This window comes from Branchiostoma floridae, chromosome 14 (genome assembly GCF_000003815.2).
Source record: "Branchiostoma floridae strain S238N-H82 chromosome 14, Bfl_VNyyK, whole genome shotgun sequence".
NCBI lineage: Eukaryota > Metazoa > Chordata > Leptocardii > Amphioxiformes > Branchiostomatidae > Branchiostoma > Branchiostoma floridae.
In genome coordinates this window covers 18120766-18139833 of record NC_049992.1, presented here as the reverse complement: position 1 = coordinate 18139833, position 19068 = coordinate 18120766, and the positions used below count along the sequence as shown (strand labels likewise).

Below are 19068 nucleotides of genomic sequence, written 5' to 3'. Positions count from 1 at the left end.
ATCCAATTTGTTGATGGTTTCGAACTTGTTGTAGTTGGAAGAAATGGATGGGATTCCATCGCCCAAAAGAAGACACTGAGAAATTATTCACATCGCAGCCAATGATTGTTAGTCAGGTGAAGCCAGCTACCCAGGCCCTCTGACAGATCACCTAAGATCGCTCCCTTTATTGATCTGGGAGTAGGAGGCTGTGTATAAGCCATTTCATAGAGATCTGAAAGCATATGCGGTGACATGAATTCTAGGTAATATGTCAAAGGGCATTGAAGGGTAAGGCCCACAAAATGTAAACAAAACCAGTCTGGATGTTTTCATGCAAATCGAAACAATGGTCAAGACAATGACTGCTTTCATATTTTATTTGATCTATAACAAATTGTTTCATCTGATCTTTACAGAAGTGTGAGCATCATGGCAACAAGTGGAACTAGATCTGATGTGGTGGAAGGGGGGTCTGTTGGCAGCATTGTGACTACAAAACGATACAGGTGTGAGGAGTGCAGCAAGGAGTTCCATCATCCGAGTCGTCTGAAAACTCACATGCGGACTCACACAGGTGAGAAACCCTACAGGTGTGAGGAGTGCAGCAAGCAGTTCAGGCTGCTTGATAGTCTGAAGACACACATGAGGACTCACACAGGGGAGAAACCCTACAGGTGTGAGGAGTGCAGCAAGCAGTTCAGTCAGCTGAGTCATCTTAAGGGACACATGCGGACTCACACAGGTGAGAAACCCTACAGGTGTGAGGTGTGCAGCAAGCAGTTCAGTCAGCTAAGTAATCTGAAGAATCACATGCGGACTCACACTGGTGAGAAATCCTACAGGTGTGAGGAGTGCAGCAAGCAGTTCAGTGAGTTGGGTAATCTGAACAAACACATGCTGACTCACACTGGTGAAAAACCCTACAGGTGTGAGGACTGCAGCAAGCAGTTCAGTAGGCTGAGTCATTTGAAGACTCACACGCTGACTCACACAGGTGAGAAACCCTACAGGTGTGAGCAGTGCAGCAAGTATTTCAGTGAGCTGGGTCATTTGAAGACTCACATGCGGACTCACACAGGTGAGAGACCCTACAAATGTGAGGAGTGTAGCAAACAGTTCAGTCAGCTGGGTGATCTGAAGAAACACACAAGGACTCACACCGGTGAGAAACCCTACAGGTGTGAGGAGTGCAGCATGCAGTTCAGTCTGCTTAATAGCCTGAAGACACACATGAGGACTCACACAGGGGAGAAACCCTACAGGTGTGAGGAGTGCAGCAAGCAGTTCAGTCTGCTTAATAGTCTGAAGACACACATGAGGACTCACACAGGGGAGAAACCCTACAGGTGTGAGGAGTGCAGCAAGCAGTTCACCACGGGGAGTTATCTGAAGAAACACATGCAAACTCACACTGGGCACAGTTCTTAAAGACATAGGAGTGTCACAATCCCCCAGCGCATCATCTTTGAGGACTATGAAAACATTCTTGCGATAAATTTAAACATCAGAAAAATAACCTAGTGTCCCTCCCTTTAAAATTGGACTATAATCCGACTATTGTCAAAAGCTAAATAGACTCCTAACATCCTCATACATTGATTGTACCTTGTCGCGGATCTTTGATATTATTTTTGGTCAGCTCATCATGCAAATAGTGTTTTGTATAGTTTGCTTTTGTAACAACTCTTGTGAAAAGAATCGTTTTAAGTTGTTGCTGTTATTGTTTTATTTCTTAGTATTATGTCTAATGATGTCTATTTACAGTGTAGAATTGAGGTGAGACTTATTCTTAGCACTTTATAAGTTTTGCTAAAAGCTTCTTTTGATTTTCTACTTCTTGGTGAAAATATGACATGGAGATTATTTTGTAATCAACAATTTGTTTGACAGGCTATTCATCATCAGTACAGTGTAGTGATATTAGCAATAGCTACTTGTAGTACATATCTGCATCCATTTCATTTTTATGTCTTTTTTGTTGATTAGCATATGGTCAGGCTTTTAGCTAGAACTTTATCATAGGGTGTCCAAATTTCTTGCCGCTCGGCGAGCGCTGCAGGCGCGAGTATTGTAGGGGGCCTGGGGACATCCTCACTTAGAAAGTTTTGAAATTTAGAACTCTGAAACACCATTTCCCACATTTTGAGTTGCAATTTTGGGGGAATGAAGCAAATTTACTGTTAGACAGGCCACATGTGACCTGTAGCATCCCTGGTCAATCAGAGTTTCATGCTTGTCAGAGGATGTGCTCCCCAGTGTAAGGGTGTACAATTTGTGCTGTTTTTTAATAGGGTGTACAATGCACACCCGTACGCCTGCCTGGCTAAAAGCCTGCTTATGGTTCATAATAACGGTTAAAGTTTTCTTTGTTTTCTTAAAAGTAATGGTTCTAATATATAGTTAGACTTAGGGACATACACACAGTTTTAGTTCAGAATTGCAGTGAAAGGAGAAGCCATTTCATGGATTAATAGAATAAAGCCAGGTTATTACTATTTGATATTTTCTGCCTATACAATGTATATGATATAGCTATAAGTACTTTTTAGTTCTACAATCAACTAGGTAGCATACAGTATTTCACAAAATGTTTGAAACAGTAGAAAGTATGTCCTTTGTCCTAGGTCATATTTTATATTCATAGATTTGTTTTCTGGTTTTTAGAAATATAAGCGATTTGTGGTCTTTTTTTTAGCAATCTACATGTTTTACAGTTCTCTGTAGATCTACAAATGTAATCCAGTCTAGTTATTTCCTAGGTAATGTACTTATCTGTACCCTTTGAAGTTTTTTATATGTTCTTTCTATTTAACCAACATACAGGGCTGATCGAAATACTTTTTTCAGCCAGGTTGTCCAAGTGGCAACCTGAGTCAAAAGCCAGGTTGCGCCATCAACATTTCAGGTTGCCCCACTTTCAAATTGTTACTTTCTTCAAATCAGCTACTTATCCATTATCTTTTCTTCCAGTTATATGTAACTATGTAATATGTCTTATGTTATCAAAAATTAAATACAAGGGCTTATGCATGTAGGTGGGGAAAAAGCAGCGTTCCAACCGCAAAATTTCAGGTTGCTCAGAGTGCAACCTGGGTTTAAAATTAAGTTGCGCAAAGCAAAATGTGGTTCCATTTTCAAGTGGGCAAGTGTGTATTTCGAGCCCTGAACATATATTTGATAGTCCTTTATGTTTCTATTCAGTCAGTTAAGTGTTTTCAACAGTTCGTATCTGTATTGGTGTGTTATATTTAGCCAAAGATTGAGTTCATAGTGGTAGTGAAAGGATAAATATTGCAAAGACTCATGGAGGAAAGCCAGGTTATTACTGTTATATGCTATAATGATATAACTGTTACTTTGTAGCTGTACAATCAACAAGGTATCATATCTTATAGTCAACTCAGTAACATGGTCAAAGTACAAGAAAGTACTTTGAAGTAGTCCTTTGTTTTATTTGAACTTCCTGTTTATAGCCATGTTTGGTGATCAATGTTTGATGTGCATTTGTCTCACCCAGTTATCAACCAAAACGTCTGCAAAATAGTTCTCACAAACCAGGTAAAATATGCAATCCATACACAAACACACACACTGTCTCTCTCACTTACACACACACACACACACACACACACACACACACTGTCTCTCTCACTTAAACACTCACTCTCACTATGGGGGTTGAAAACAACCTCCACACATAGCACCACCAAAAACATTACCTTTTTGGCAACAGTAATGTAGTAGTACTAGTTACTGTAGAAGAAAGTTTTTTTTTTAAATTGCAGTCTCGCCAATGAATTGTAAAAAGAATATGACTTCAAATTCGTCAAAAAGAGATTTGCAGTGATTGAACTATTCATTCTCAAGGTTTCCAAATATTCACTATTTCAGGTGGCAAATTTGCAAATGTCTGGCATAATTTGGCATAGTGCAGTGAGATACCCACTTAACTCTTGCTATTTGGCAACCAGATGTCAAAGAAATGTAAAGAAATTCTCCAGATGACTTACTTTATACATAAATCTAAATAATATGTCACACATGTATTCGTTATATAGCCAAATGACGTTGACCAATCAGTGTGTTTCTATGTCATATTGGTCATGATGTCATCATCACCTCATGCGGTAGTCAAATGTACTGCAGCGTCTAGCCTATTCTTCATTCCGAAATCTTGGAAACTTGAAAGCACAATGCCTAATTCATGTATACAGATTTTTTTCCACAACAAGTTAATTTAAGAACATCACCTTTAACGGATATTTGAAATGAAATGTCAAAATCCAACCCATAAATAATTTCCGCAGAATTTTTTTAATACTCTGTATCCGCACTATTTTCCCTCCGCGCCCTCTGAGTTCTCCAGTCGCGGATGAATACCGATGTTGTGCCGTAGCCTGTCATTCTGTTCATGACGAGACTCCGCGTGGTTTGAGTCCAAAGATTTGCTACTAGTTTTGTTAGTTTTACTTCGATATTTTCGGAGAAACCAGGTACCAGATTCAGTACCAGGACCCGTACTCATCTGGGATACGTTGCAGGTACGTACGAGAAACTGTGTCGATGTATTCAGGCCAGAGAACGCGGCGTGACTGCTTAAGTTTGTGACTAGCACTCTCCTTGATATTTTGCCATCTTGGCTGAACATTTTTTTCTGACCGTCGCAAACAACATTTAGATCAGCATGTAAACCGTTATGATTACTCGTAGAGATTCTCTCGTCTATGATTGTATATCAAACGTGCTCGTTTGGGGAGGGGAAAACTGGAGTTTTCTGCGCTCCCATATTAGCCTCCTTTACCGGACACCGGCGTCTCTGGGGGTCTAAGCGAAAGTTCTTTAGGGGGTGGGGGGTGGCTCGTTACTAAAACACAACCAGTAGATTTCTAGCCAATTACCACGTACTGATCTAGTGGCACACGAGGGACAGGGATGAATAGTTCACACCTATTGTCTGTTGATTAACGATTTTTCGTCGAGCTTTCTTTTTAATAGTTTGCTAGTTACTAGTATTTGGAGTCGAACGTTATATTTTATAATGCAGTAAAGCCGCATTCTTACCTTGTACTGAGTTAGAACTGCGTACCATGATTCTTTTATGTTCAATTTTTGAAATACAACTAACGTATGTATGGAGACTATATTGTGCCCATTTAACCAGAATTGTCTGCAAGGTCTCTCTTCCATTTGTTTCATTTTCACAGACTAGTTGCGAATAAACTATCGATTCGATTCACGATTTTTATCCGGGAATACTGGGGGCTTCTCGGCATGTGTTCCTTTCCCGGCATACTTTCCTTTCCCGGCGCATTCACGGATAAAAATCGCAAATCAACACCCCCTGAAAGAAAAAAACTTTCGCCAAGGCCCCCAGAGACGCTATCACAAACCCACTTAGAGAAGAGTACTTGCTAACTCACAATTTGACGGGAGAGTTGCTAACTAACTGAGAGGAGCCGATGCCATAACTGCTTTTGGGCCAACATGGAACCTGATTGGTCCGCAGCGCCTGGCTATATGATAATTGGGTGTTACAGACTGAATTGTCTGATTTATCTATTATTTAATGTTTGACCTTAGCAGACGCCTACCCTTTTTTTAATGACCTAACAGATTGAAAGCTGTAAAATATTGTTTCATCTGATTTTTACAGAATTGGTTAATGCTGTTACTACCATCATGGCAACAAGTGGAACCAGCTCTGATGTGGTGGAAGGGAAGTCTGTTGGCAGAATTGTGGTTGCAAAACGGTACAGATGTGAGGAGTGCAACAAGGAGTTCAGTCTGCTTAATAGTCTGAAGATACACATCAGGACTCACACAGGGGAGAAACCGTACAGGTGTGAGGAGTGCAGCAAGCAGTTCAGTCAGCTGAGTCATCTTAAGGGACACATGCGGACTCACACAGGGGAGAAACCCTACAGGTGTGAGGAGTGCAGCAAGCAGTTCAGTCAGCTGAGTAATCTGAAGAAACACATGAGGACTCACACCGGTGAGAAATCCTACAGGTGTGAGGAGTGCAGCAGGCAGTTCAGTGAGCTAGGTAATCTGAACAAACACATGCAAACTCACACTGGTGAAAAACCCTACGGGTGTGAGGAGTGCAGCAAGCAGTTCAGTAGGCTGAGTCATTTGAAGACTCACATGCGGACTCACACAGGTGAGAAACCCTACAAGTGTGAGGAGTGCAGCAAGTATTTCAGTGACCTGGGTCATTTGAAGACTCACATGCGGACTCACACAGGTGAGAGACCCTACAGATGTGAGGAGTGCAGCAGGCAGTTCAGTCAGCTGGGTGATCTGAAGAAACACACAAGGACTCACACAGGTGAGAAACCCTACAGATGTGAGGAGTGTAGCAAGCAGTTCAGTCTGCTTAATAGTCTGAAGACACACATGAGGACTCACACAGGGGAGAAACCCTACAGGTGTGAGGAGTGCAGCAAGCAGTTCAGTCTGCTTAATAGTCTGAAGACACACATGAGGACTCACACAGGGGAGAAACCCTACAGGTGTGAGGAGTGCAGCAAGCAGTTCAGTCTGCTTAATAGTCTGAAGTCTCACATGCGGACTCACACAGGGGAGAAACCCTACAGGTGTGAGGAGTGCAGCAAGCAGTTCACCACGAGGAGTCATCTGAAGAAACACATGCAAACTCACACAGGGCACAGTTCTTAAAGACAAAGGAGTGTCACGATCCCCCAGCGCATCATCCGACTATTGTCAAAAGCTAAATAGACTCCTAACATCCCCATACATTGATTGTACCTTGTCGCGGATCTTTGATATTTTTTGGGGTCAGCTCATCATGCAAATAGTGTTTTGTATAGTTTGCTTTTGTAACAGCTCTTGTGAAAAGAATCGTTTTAAGTTGTTGCTGTTATTGTTTTATTTCTATAATGTCTAATGATGTCTATTTACAGTGTAGAATTGAGGTGAGACTTATTCTTAGCACTTTATAAGTTTTGCTAAAAGCTTCTTTTGATTTTCTACTTCTTGGTGAAAATATGACATGGAGATTATTTTGTAATCAACAATTTGTTTGACAGGCTATTCATCATCAGTCCAGTGTAGTGATATTAGCAATAGCTACTTGTAGTACATATCTGCATCCATTTCATTTTTATGTCTTTTTTGTTGATTAGCATATGGTTCATAATAACGGTTAAAGTTTTCTTAAAAGTAATGGTTCTAATATATAGTTAGATTTAGGGACATACACACAGTTTTAGTTCAGAATTGCAGTGAAAGGAGAAGCTATTTCATGGATTAATAGAATAAAGCCAGGTTATTACTATTTGATATTTTCTGCCTAAAAAATAGATACAATTATGATATAGCTATAAGTACTTTTTAGTTCTACAATCAACTAGGTAGCATACAGTATTTCAAAAAATGTTTGAAATAGTAGAAAGTATGTCCTTTGTCCTAGGTCATATTTTATATTCATAGATTTGTTTTCTTGTTACAAATCATGTTTTTAGAAATATAAGGAATTTGTAGTCTTTTTTTTAGTAATCTACATGTTTTACAGGTCTCTGTAGATCTACAAATGTAATCCAGTCTAGTTATTTCCTAATCTCCAAGCAGATCCTACGGTGCCATAAGATACATGTAGTATCAAAGCTGGCCAAGGAGTGTAGCCGGCCAAGGGAGTCAAACGGGCACCGGAAGTTTGATACTATACATTACGCACCGTGGATCTGGTTCGAGATTAGTTATTTCCTAGGTAATGTACTTATCTGTACCCTTTTGAAGTTTTTTATATCATATATATGTTCTTTCTATTTAACCAACATATATTTGATAGTCCTTTATGTTTCTATTCAGTTAAGTGTTTTCAACAGTTCGTATCTGTATTGTTGTGTTATGTTTAGCCAAAGATTGAGTTCATAGTAGTATTGAAAGGAGAAATATTGCAAAGACTGATAGAGTAAAGCCAGGTTATTACTGTTATATGCTATAATGATATATAACTGTTACTTTGTAGCTGTACAACCAACTAGATATATTTCATAGTCAACTCAGTAACAAGAAAGTACTTTGAAGTAGTCCTTTGTTTTATTTGAACTTCCTGTTTATAGACATGTTTGATGATATTTTGAATACCTGGACTTTTTAAAGTTGCAATTAAAGTTGAAAATAAAGCTTAGTGTTTGATGTGCATTTGTCTCGCCCAGTTATCAAGCAACACGTCTGCAAAATATTTCTCACAAACCAGGTAAAATATGCAATCCACACACACACACACACACACACACACACACACACACACACACACACACACACACACACACACACACACACACACACACACACACTCTGTCTCTCTCACCTACACACTCTGTCTCTCTCACCTACACACTCACTCTCACTATGGGGGTTGAAAACAACCTCCACACATAGCACCACCAAAAACATTACCTTTTTGGCAACGGTAATGTACTAGTTACTGTAGAAGAAAGTTTTTTTTTAAATTGCAGTCTTGCCAATGAATTGTAAAAAGAATATGACTTCAAATTCGTCAAAAAGAGATTTCCAGTGATTGAACTATTCATTCTCAAGGTTTCCAAATATTCACTATTTCAGGTGGCAAATTTGCAAATGTCTGGCATAGTTTGGTGAAGTGCAGTGAGATACCCACTTAACTCTTGCTATTTGGCAACCAGATGTCAAAGAAATGTATAGAAATTCTCCAGATGGCTTACTTTATACCTAAATCTAAATAATATGTCACGCATGTATTCGTCAAAGATCTGTGCATAATACATGTACGTAACATGGCATAAATGCAAGATAATCCAGAAATCTATATTGCAGCGTCTTTATCGTTCTGTGTGATGTGTTCTTGCTGTACATACTGATGACTGTATTGTAACTATGCAGTAATGAATGCAATATGAAAGTATGTTGTATAAGCATGTTTGGTTGAAAAATATGTGTATATTTAGCCTGAATGAACGAATATTTAGCCTCCTTTGCAGACTTTGAATGGGGCTAACTGGACTATGATTCCATTGAGGAAAACTTTGGGGGAATAACTGGTGATGCATAATAATGCCATATTGGTTTTATACATGTATTCTTGTAATTTTATCAAAGTGTATCTGAAGCAAAGAGTGGAGAGAGAGACATTCTGAGAAGTTATATAGCCAAATGACGTCGACCAATCAGTGCATTTCTATGTCATATTGGTCATGATGTCATACAAGTGTACTACAATGACAGACATGTTTGACATAAGCACTATGTATGGAGAGAAAGCTCATTTTGATAACATACATGTATATATCATTCTTTGAACCAAAAGTACAAAGGTAATTTTTCAACTGTATTTCTCTAATATCGGACAAATATATTTACATGTATAGTATGAATGGACTATATGTCACACAGGGATTTGTATCTCTTATATGGTTCAGCCTGACCAGCCTGTTCCAAGGTGTATATGGTATCATAATGCCTCATCGCTATTATCATAGAATAAGTTGTTTCGTTTGGTGGTTATAGCAAATGACCAGGCATTGTGACACCATATTTACCTCGTGGCAGGTCATTATCCATGAATTAATGAGCATTAGTTGATATATTCCAGGCCTGCAATCATTTAAAAATTGAAAGCATGCAGTTCTCTTTAAAACCACAGTGCAATGTACATGTGGTCTGAACTCCTGATTCATTTTCAATCCTCTAATCTATAAACATATGATTCTATGTAAGGCACAATGTACTGTAAATACATCTGCACGGTGAAGATCTTTGTCTGCCTACCCCCTTGTCTAAGCGCTACATGTACATGCCATACAATCACTGCAAACTTATGTAATTACAGCATGATGACATTCAGGGGCAGAGTATACACACATTTACTCCCCAATACAGTCAAACCTGTATTAGCGGCCACCTTTGCATAGCAGCCACCTGGCCATAGTGGCCACTTTTTGACGGTCGTAATGATTGAGAAATAGGCTTAGCGGCCACACGATTTCCGGTCCCATTGATACAGAAACACTGCCTATTGCAACCATACTGCAGCCTTATGTCACCCTGCACCGAGTTTGAAATTGTAGTTTGCGAGGCTTTGGAGTTTTTTGATAGGGTCATTTTGGCGGTAGCAGAAGGTACAAAAAAATGTATGCATGCCTTGAGCATTAAAGTGCAAGTCTTTGTCGGTGAATTTACCGATCAAGACAATTTTACTTGGTGAGAAAGATTAGTGAGAACTGAAATCATGTGTAGCTTTCTCATGGTCAATAGATCTAGATCAACATTTTCTCTATAGTGGCCACCTGTCTATAGTGGCCATATTTCTCCAGTCCCTTGAGTGGCCGCTATAGACAGGTTTGACTGTACTAGTTCCTTCAAACACATCTAGAATTTAGCCCCTACTCTGTAAACAATCCTACAAAAATCTAAAACAACAGCGAGAACTAAAACAAAAGCAGCCACTTGCATCCAACGAGGCATGCCGGCGGGAGTCACCCTGGACAGCTGGTGCTGACACCAGGACAGCGGGGATTGTGCTGTCACTGTTGTGCTGTCTGTTGCTTCCTGTTAAACACGGAAGAAATAAACTGTGAGGCTACTGTGGGATGCATCCATTTTAGAGCCTTGTTTAGACAAAGCTGCAATAACCTTTGTCAGTCACAACATTTCTGTATCGCTCAAGGTACCAGCCTGACCGCAGGTAAGATTGGCTGGGTGGTGTTTTGACCCATGGGGGGCTGGAACTGCAGGTGAGAAGTACATCATTTTGAATTACTAGTGTAATACTTACAAAAAACCCACACACGTCAATGCAAAATGAGCCAAAAGTTGAGAAATCTTGGTGTCCTTGAACATGACACAACAGACGCAAAGCATGTCCAAATCGTATTACTGTAAGATACCAGTCCAGAACACCCGTATATTGACCATTATCCCGAAGCTAGTATGACATAGAGAAGTTACATGTTGGGTTCTGTGTGCTGTTTTGTGTGTTTGTGAGTGTGTGCTTTTTATGTGAGTGTGTGTCTCATGTGAGTGTGTGTGTGTGATTTTGGCAATTGTATGAGGGCACAGCCCTCTATTTACTAGTTTGAAAAAAAAAAAAAACTATCCAAGGTCATACCTGAAGGTTGTCTTGTACACCTGACACGGTTCCTTTGGGCAGCGGGGTTGCTATGGCAACCTTGGTCACTTCATCTGACAGCAGCCTTCCCATGAGGTAGTGCTTTCCCGTTGACGTGATCTCCACTGTTACCATCTTTCCCAGCAACTTCTCATCTTTGGGTACCAAAACCTGAAAGGATTTTAAAATATTCATGATCAAAACCTTTACAAATGTAGATAGAATTTTTTTCCATATGAGAAGCTAAAAATGTTTTTTTACAACTTTAAGCTGCACCAAATTTATTTGTTTCTTTTCTGATTTTTTGTGAAAAAAAATTGGACCGACTGATATTTTTTAAAAAGGTCTGAGGTGAGGATATACAACTCATATACACACAAAAAAACACCAGCCTGAGGAGTTGAATGGCACGTTTTATACAATGAAGCCTTCTTTAATTTGTTACCAATGTTCTGAATAAAATACATTGTTTTTAGACTGAAATTATGAATATGTGGCTCTGAATGGTAATATTTACAGGTTTGTGAACCTTTTTTTTTTGAAAATGAAAAAGGTGGACAGAATCTGAGAGGCAACAAATAGAATTGGTGTGGCCTTAAGTTCAAGTTGTTCCCACACCAGATGGAGCATATTGCAACATCATTTCGATAGCCCTTAAATGTTCAATCACTACAGCAGGGGCTAGTCCACTGGTAGTGGTGTGTGTCCAACATCCATAATCTTTCCCAAATGCTGAGTGCTCAGCAGAGAGAGAAGTATGCAACATTTTAAAGTACTGGGAATGACTTGGCTTGGGATCAAACTCACGACCTACAGAATGCCCTCTACTGACTTCGCAATTCCACCTGTACAACTAAAAAAAGAGGCGTTGGGTGTGGCGTAACTGGTAGAGCGTTCGGTTCGGAATCTAGAGGTTCTGAGTTCGATCCCCGCCGTGCACCGCCCCGACGTTGTGCCCTTGGGAAAGGCACTTTACACGACCTTCCTCACTTCACCCAGGTGTAAAAATGGGTACCTTCTGTCTGTACCGTGTATGTGGCACTGTTAATATAAGTTACAAAACTTGAGTGCAGTACCACATTGTCCTCGTCTGTCCAAAAGCAAAATAGAAAAAAAAAAAAACACTCAAAAAAAACAACTTCATTTTGGATCATTTTACATGTGACAAAAACATTGCTCATTTTCATAGGTCTGGGTTCAAATGTAGGGTTATAGGAATGCCCAATGTGGTTTTTCTCACCTGATCATAGTACTTGTTGTGTGCTACATAAAACTTCTTGTCGTGTGATTCTTCTGTCACTAACACATTCTGGATTTCTCCAACCTGCAAATAGAGTGATTGTCAATATAAATCACCAGAAACCGTAACACGCATCTACATTGTAGTAAGTTCATACATATAGTATTCAGATGAATCTGTCAAACATGACTATATCCCTTTTCATTAAATGCAATATAATAAGGCCTAGGAAGAAATGTTGTGTTTCATGTTTCCTGAAAAAAAATAGGGTTGGCACTATTTTTTTTTAGACTTTGGCTAAAACTCTAGTCATACAATACAGTTTAACTGTAATACATGAGGACACTTATATTTTCAATGTCAAACTTTAATTTTGTGCATAATGCAGGGAACATAAAAAGGAGAAGACAAACCTTGTGATCATATGGTCTGTAGCTCTGAAACAGCTCTGATATTGCTTTTGTTCTTCTTTTGACCTACAAATAAATAAAGCAGACTATTTCAGCTTATATTTCTAGTACAATATGTCACTATTTAACATTGCAAAACCTATTGTATACAGTATAATAAGTGAGATACAAATGTACTTGTAGCTGAACACAACTTTATGGAAGATGTATATAAGAAGTTACATTTAAAATGTAAGGAGGGAGGGAGATAGAGAGAGGAAGAGGGAGAGAGAAGAGAGATGAGAGACAGAGAGAGACAGAGAGAGATACAGTGAGAGAGACAGAGACAGAGAGAGAGAGAAAAAAGAGAGAGAGAGAGACAGGGAGAGAGACAGAGAGAGAGAGAGAGACAGTGAGAGAGAGACAGACAGAAAAAAGAGAGAGAGAGAGAGAGACAGAGACACAGCGAGAGAGACAGAGAGAGAGACAGAGAGAGAGAGACAGGGAGAGAGAGAGACAGAGAGAGACACAGAGAGAGAGAGAGAGAGACAGAGACACAGCAAGAGAGAGAGAGGGAGAGAGAGACAGAGAGAGAGAGAGAGAGAGAGAGAGAGAGAGAGAGAGAGAGAGAGAAGAGAGGAGAGAAAGCTGACATACCTCCTGTGGAGGAACCCTCCGCATCTTGGCAGCCGGGGTTCCTGGTCGGGGGAAGAACTGGTTTATAAACAGACTGGGGAACTTGTACTCTTCAACCAGCTGTAGGGTCTCCTCAAAATCCTGAAAAACAACACTTGTGTTAGAATTACAAAAAGAATCACACAGCATTTTGGGGAATTTTGTGTGATGATGTAACCTACTTTGGTTTGTAATTTATTAAACATTTATCCTTCCAAAACGCAAAACAATGAAAGATAAAAGTTGTCTAATTCTCCGAAACTGTCACCAACATATATACTTTTTATTGCAAGATATAATTTTGAAATAACAGCATTTCCAATATTGTTACTTTAAATACTACACATTATATATAACAATCCATTATGATTGTATATGTACCTCAGCTGTTTCTGTTGGAAACCCACAGATGACATCAGTTGCTATGGTAACAGCAGGAACTCTGTGAAATTAAGGACAAAATGGTTGTCAGAAGAACTAAAAAACAGGTGCACTAACCACCTAACAGAAAAAAAATTAAACTATTCTCCTTCCCATACAGCAGTAGTTGTGTCTAGTCGTGAGAAGTCCATATTGTAATGGGCAACCCCAAACTATATTCAACTCTTCAACAGTCAAATAAAATTATGGGTACAAGAGTTGCTTAAGCATATACATGTGTTTACTTTCTACTTTCCTGATTGGTTTGTTTTGCTTACAACATTGATGCTTGCTTAGGATTTGAACCCAGATCCTTAAGATTCTAAGTCAGCAACTCTAACCACATTAGACACAAGACCTACTACATGAATAAGTTGTTCTTCTCCTTAGATTAGAGACAACCTTGTATTATGTCATGCTTTAGCCAGGCATGCGTCAAAGCGTCATTTGGACACGTTTTTCTTAAAATAGCAAGGCATCATAGTCTTCTACTTTGATCTCTTTGGCAGTAATTTTGCCCCTCAGGATACCTTATAATGCACCATTTTAACTTAAAAATCTCAAAATCTCTGCACCATGGAAAGTGGATGCCCCCAGACAATAGCCATGCCTATATCTTACTTAGACTTAGACTTAGGGGCTCCCGTGTCGTCCGACACATGAGGCAGTCAGGTTGGCCCAGCAAGCTCTGTCGGCGGCTATCCTCCTTACATCCATCCAGTTGATGTTAGCTGCTTGGAGGTCTCTCTCTCTATATATATCACTTACTGCGATTCAAGAAATTTTGACCCCCTATAATAAAAACGTAGCTAAAAGCCTGTATTATGCAAAGGCTTTGCTGATGTTGTTGGTACCTTTCCTTGAGAAAGTCGACGACTTGTTTGAAGTCAGACAGACAGTACTCCCTCCTCATGTCCATCAGCACACTGTCTGAGGCAGCCTGCACCGGCACATGCAGGAAGGCATACACACGGGGGTGGCTCAGGATCTTAGCCATTTCCTGACAGAAACAAACAAACAAACAAACAAAGAAGATGATACAGACATTGCCTGAGTAAAGTACAGTCTCATATCATGTTGAAGTTTAAATCTAAACCAGAATAATAAATCTTGGTGGCAAAATACATGATGAAACAAGAGTTCAGAGACCTCATATCTCCATTAAATATTCTGATTATGTAAATGAATGTACCAATTTTTTACTGACCAACTCCAGTCTTTGGGCAAGTCCAATTGGAAGTCTAACTCTAGATCTGATCCACAAGATCATCATACATCTTACTGGCAAAATACATGATGAAAATATTACTTTTATGAATTGGAAAATTAAACAAAATCATATTCTGTCAATATTCCTTCTAAACACTTTTTAATGCCATAGGTAACCTCAAAGCAATTCACTATATACATACAAATGTATGTGCTGGATAATAGTGAAACAGGTACATGTTCCACGAACCTCTAGATGTTACAGTATGTAGGGTGGGTTGGTCATGCCCACATGTAACATGCACCCCTCAGGTATGACCTCCACAAGTCTCCACAGATCCACACTAAATGCACTACATACGTACATGTTCCACGAACCTCTAGATGTTCCAGTATGTAGGGTGGGTTGGTCATGCCCACACGTAACATGCACCCCTCAGGTATGACCTCCACAAGTCTCCACAGCAACTCTGGTATCATCACACTAAATACGCTACATAGTACATGTTCCACTAACCTCTAGATGTTCCAGTATGTAGGGTGGGTTGGTCATGCCCACACGTAACATACACCCCTCTGGTATGACCTCCACAAGTCTCCACAGAAGTTCAGGTAGTGTCACTCCGATGTCCTTCCCATAAGCTCCCGTGTCTTCACTGGTCAACCAGATCTCCACTACTCCCTCTACAAGATGATTACAGAAACACATATCAAACTAGGTAGAGAATGCCACCTAATGTAATGTAGCCTCCTACACAGGCTTTTAATTTCTTTGGTCAACTGTTTATTTCTACGGGAATGCTGATTTGTGATTTTCAACATGGGCTAGCAGGGCTCGAAATCTTTTTTTCTGTATACCTGCACTGGTGCAGGTAACATTCAAAATTACCTGAACCAGACAAATTTTGCCTGCACCACTCTGAATTTAGGAAGTATGGATCATACTAAAATTGTTCAGGAACCATTGCTATTTTTACTTTTATACTTTATAGGTGGTAACAGTCAATGCAGCTAATAACAATCCTCATACACCAACATCATAGGACATTTATGTGCAAAACCCAGTACATGGACCAGTGCAGATTAGATGCAGGTAGACACCAGAAATACCTGCACAGCCCAAATTTGAATTTTACCTGCAATAACCTGCATATGCAGGTGGTATTTCGAGCCCTGGCTAGGTTTTATCATTTTCAAAGTTCATTGTACTGTAAATGCATTAAAGTTCACAGGATTTAATTTCCTTGCAGGAGGAAAATGGAGTGTTCGCTTTGGTTTTGAGTAACCTAACGACTGGGCATGGGTTTGCACTTTTTTAGTATTTGTGTTTCACCGTAACAGGTGCCTCCAACCAAGGATATAATGTTCTTGCTCCAACACATAATAGCACTGTACAATGCACTTGCTAAGACAAAAAGGTAAAATTTTGCAGTTTACAGTGAGGCAGTTGCCTAAAAGACAGTGAACATAAAACCATCTCAAACATATCGGCATTTCAAAAGGAACGTCGACGATAACAGATCTAAAGAGTATTGTGGTTAACGCAAAAGAACCTTAATATATTTGCAGAAAATTTACAAATTTTCCTTCTTTATACCTTCAAAAGACTGCCTGGCCCTGGAGACGATCTCTTCAGGTGGATAACTGCCCAGCTCTCCTCTGGCATGCTTGGTCTTACAGTAGGTACACTGGTTCAGGCAGCTTAAATGAGAACATGATAATTGGTCATTATCATAGTGCAGCTCTTGAAAGGTGTAAAGCTAAATTGGGGGGGGGGGGGGTGTGCTAATGTGTGGCAGCATTGTAGCCAGCCTGAAATCAATTTCCGTCCCTTCGATTTTGAATCCCATCGAGCTCACAAGGCATGACGTTTCTAGGGGGGTCCGAATATTTTGAAATCCAGACCCTCTGAAATGCTATTTCCTGCATTTTGAGGTGTAAATTTTGCTGGTAGACTAAGCTGTTCAACAGCATCTGTTTTGGTGAAAAATCACACAAAGGAGATTTTTGTCCATCACAAAGGATGGAACAGGCAAATTTTTTTCCATCTCCAGCTGCAAAATTCCGTCAAAGGACGGAAGGACGGGTGCTGGCTACAACCCTGGTGCGTGGTACTATAGTGTGTGAAGCTTCCTTATGCCATACCTTGGCTGGGATAATGTGTTCTGGACCTGGTGATATTTTTGGTTATCACATGGGCTTCTGCACACCAGGTCACCCCTAATTCTTCTTGATAAGTGTTGGGTTCTTTTATGTGCAGAGGTTTTTGTGCTTGAGGCTTGTGCCTGAGGCTCCTTTTTTCACAGGGCTACCACCTTTATGTCACCATCCAAAATCATTACAAAAATTAATGCAATCCTTTGCATCATGTCCAAGCTGGGGTCAACCCTGAATCCAACTATGATCAATGGAATTCGATCCAGATGGCCAAGCAGTAAGGGCTGCATTACCGCTTGCGCCACAGGGACTGTAAATGCATTGAAGTTTGCGGGGATTTAATTTTGCGTTAGCGGGAAAAGGGACTTTTCGTGGTGTTTTAAGTTCGTGGTAACACCATAGACTGCAGTCTAATACCATAATAGAAAAATGTTCGCGGTGAAGTGGTCACTGCGAAAACTGCAAACATTAATCCACTGCAAACATTTCTGCTTTTACAGTACTGTGTATCTATTATAAGATATACAGCAACACAAACTCTTTATTATAACTGACAGATGTTCTAGTCACATGAACTATAAACAAGGGCATCTCTTACACATATAATAACCATTTACAAGTCCGAAGTACGACGGATGCACAGCCCACTAAATCAACAGGAATGTCCAATTATAACTCCTAACATGCAACAATCAGCAGATCTTGTACAAAAACAAGTTTGCTGTGGCTATAAAAGTGACACAGCTATCCCTGGTGGAACACTGCATATCCAGAGCCAGACTGAGAACACAAGCTCTTTTCACATCTGTCCCACAACTACAGATACTAATCCAAAGGTAAGTGTAAAATGTTAGTAAAATGTTGTGTTTCCAGCAGGGCTGTGTCCAAACTTTTTAATTTTCTTCTCAGGACAGAGGGACGGGTCCTGGAGACAGCCCTGGTTTAAATTTCCCGACTATCAAAACCTGCCAACCCTATAGCCCTTTTGGGTGGGGAGGGGGTCGACCACTAGCAAAGGACATTAAATTTTTGATCTGACATCTGAGTGGTGAAAACTTTATGAAAAGAGGCTGTGGACAGCTGATGTAACAAAAATGTGTACTGAATTATCTTTCTTCAGTTAAACTGTATTCCTAGGATCAGTCCGGCTGACATCTAAAAATAAAAAAATTAAACAAATGAGAAAATCCCTTAAGTTAGTACCTACGCTGATCCTAATTTGATCAGGACCATAATCTAAAATACTGTAAATGCATTTAATTTTGTGGGGATATAATTTTGTGTTAGTGGGAAAAAGAGCTTTTCACGGTGGTTTTAATTTCGTGGTAGCACCATACACTGTAGTATCTTAATGCCCTGGAAAAATGTTCGCGGTGGCTTGAAATTCGCGGTGAAGTGGCCACCACGAAAACCGCGAATATAAAACCACCACGAACATTTCTGCATTTAAAGTACCACTTGAATTTTCCTAGGCCTAAACCAGATTAATCAAGGGAGGTAAAAAGCACACCTGAGCATGTGCAAGACGCGCAAATTTACCTGTTAGAAGGAAAAATCAAAACATTTCTCCTGAAGGTCTGTTCTTGCTCATTGTTCCTAGTGACCATGCTCCTGCTGTTGACTACATGCATCATAGCCTGCTTACAAGTGGGGATACAGGCTGGAGTTGGTGTCAGCTCTACTGATGATGGTGTGGACACATATGGTAAGGGAAATTTTCAAATGGCCTGTGACATTTTTCAGTGTTTTTATAGTAACTGTTACATGTACATTTGTACATGTTTGCAGAACAGACAAGTAAAGAACAGCTACCAATGAAGAAAAATTGATGTATTTTTCAAATTGATGTATTTTTCAAAATTGAGGTATTTTTCTATGAAATAGCT

General features: G+C 39.8%; 2 protein-coding genes across 2 annotated transcripts in view; one reads left to right on the top strand and one right to left on the bottom strand.

Annotated features, from left to right (window-relative positions):
* Positions 1-708: 708 nt before the first annotated feature.
* Positions 709-7154, top strand: LOC118430194 (zinc finger protein 271-like). Its single transcript, XM_035840903.1, has 2 exons — positions 709-1328; positions 5739-7154. Exons 1-2 carry the CDS (start codon positions 709-711, stop codon positions 6658-6660), a joined length of 1542 nt encoding a protein of 513 aa, XP_035696796.1. The 3' UTR covers positions 6661-7154.
* Positions 7155-9332: 2178 nt separating this feature from the next.
* Positions 9333-19068, bottom strand: part of LOC118430551 (threonylcarbamoyladenosine tRNA methylthiotransferase-like) — a 28336-nt gene continuing 18600 nt past the window's right edge. The window contains exons 8-17 of the mRNA XM_035841485.1: positions 16623-16726; positions 15543-15709; positions 14671-14816; positions 13778-13838; positions 13379-13498; positions 12746-12808; positions 12333-12416; positions 11093-11263; positions 10333-10533; positions 9333-9859 (exon numbers count right to left, since the gene is read on the bottom strand). Of these exons, the coding sequence (XP_035697378.1) occupies positions 10354-10533; positions 11093-11263; positions 12333-12416; positions 12746-12808; positions 13379-13498; positions 13778-13838; positions 14671-14816; positions 15543-15709; positions 16623-16726 (1096 nt within the window). The 3' untranslated portion in view covers positions 9333-9859; positions 10333-10353. The remainder of the gene's footprint in view (positions 9860-10332; positions 10534-11092; positions 11264-12332; positions 12417-12745; positions 12809-13378; positions 13499-13777; positions 13839-14670; positions 14817-15542; positions 15710-16622; positions 16727-19068) is intronic.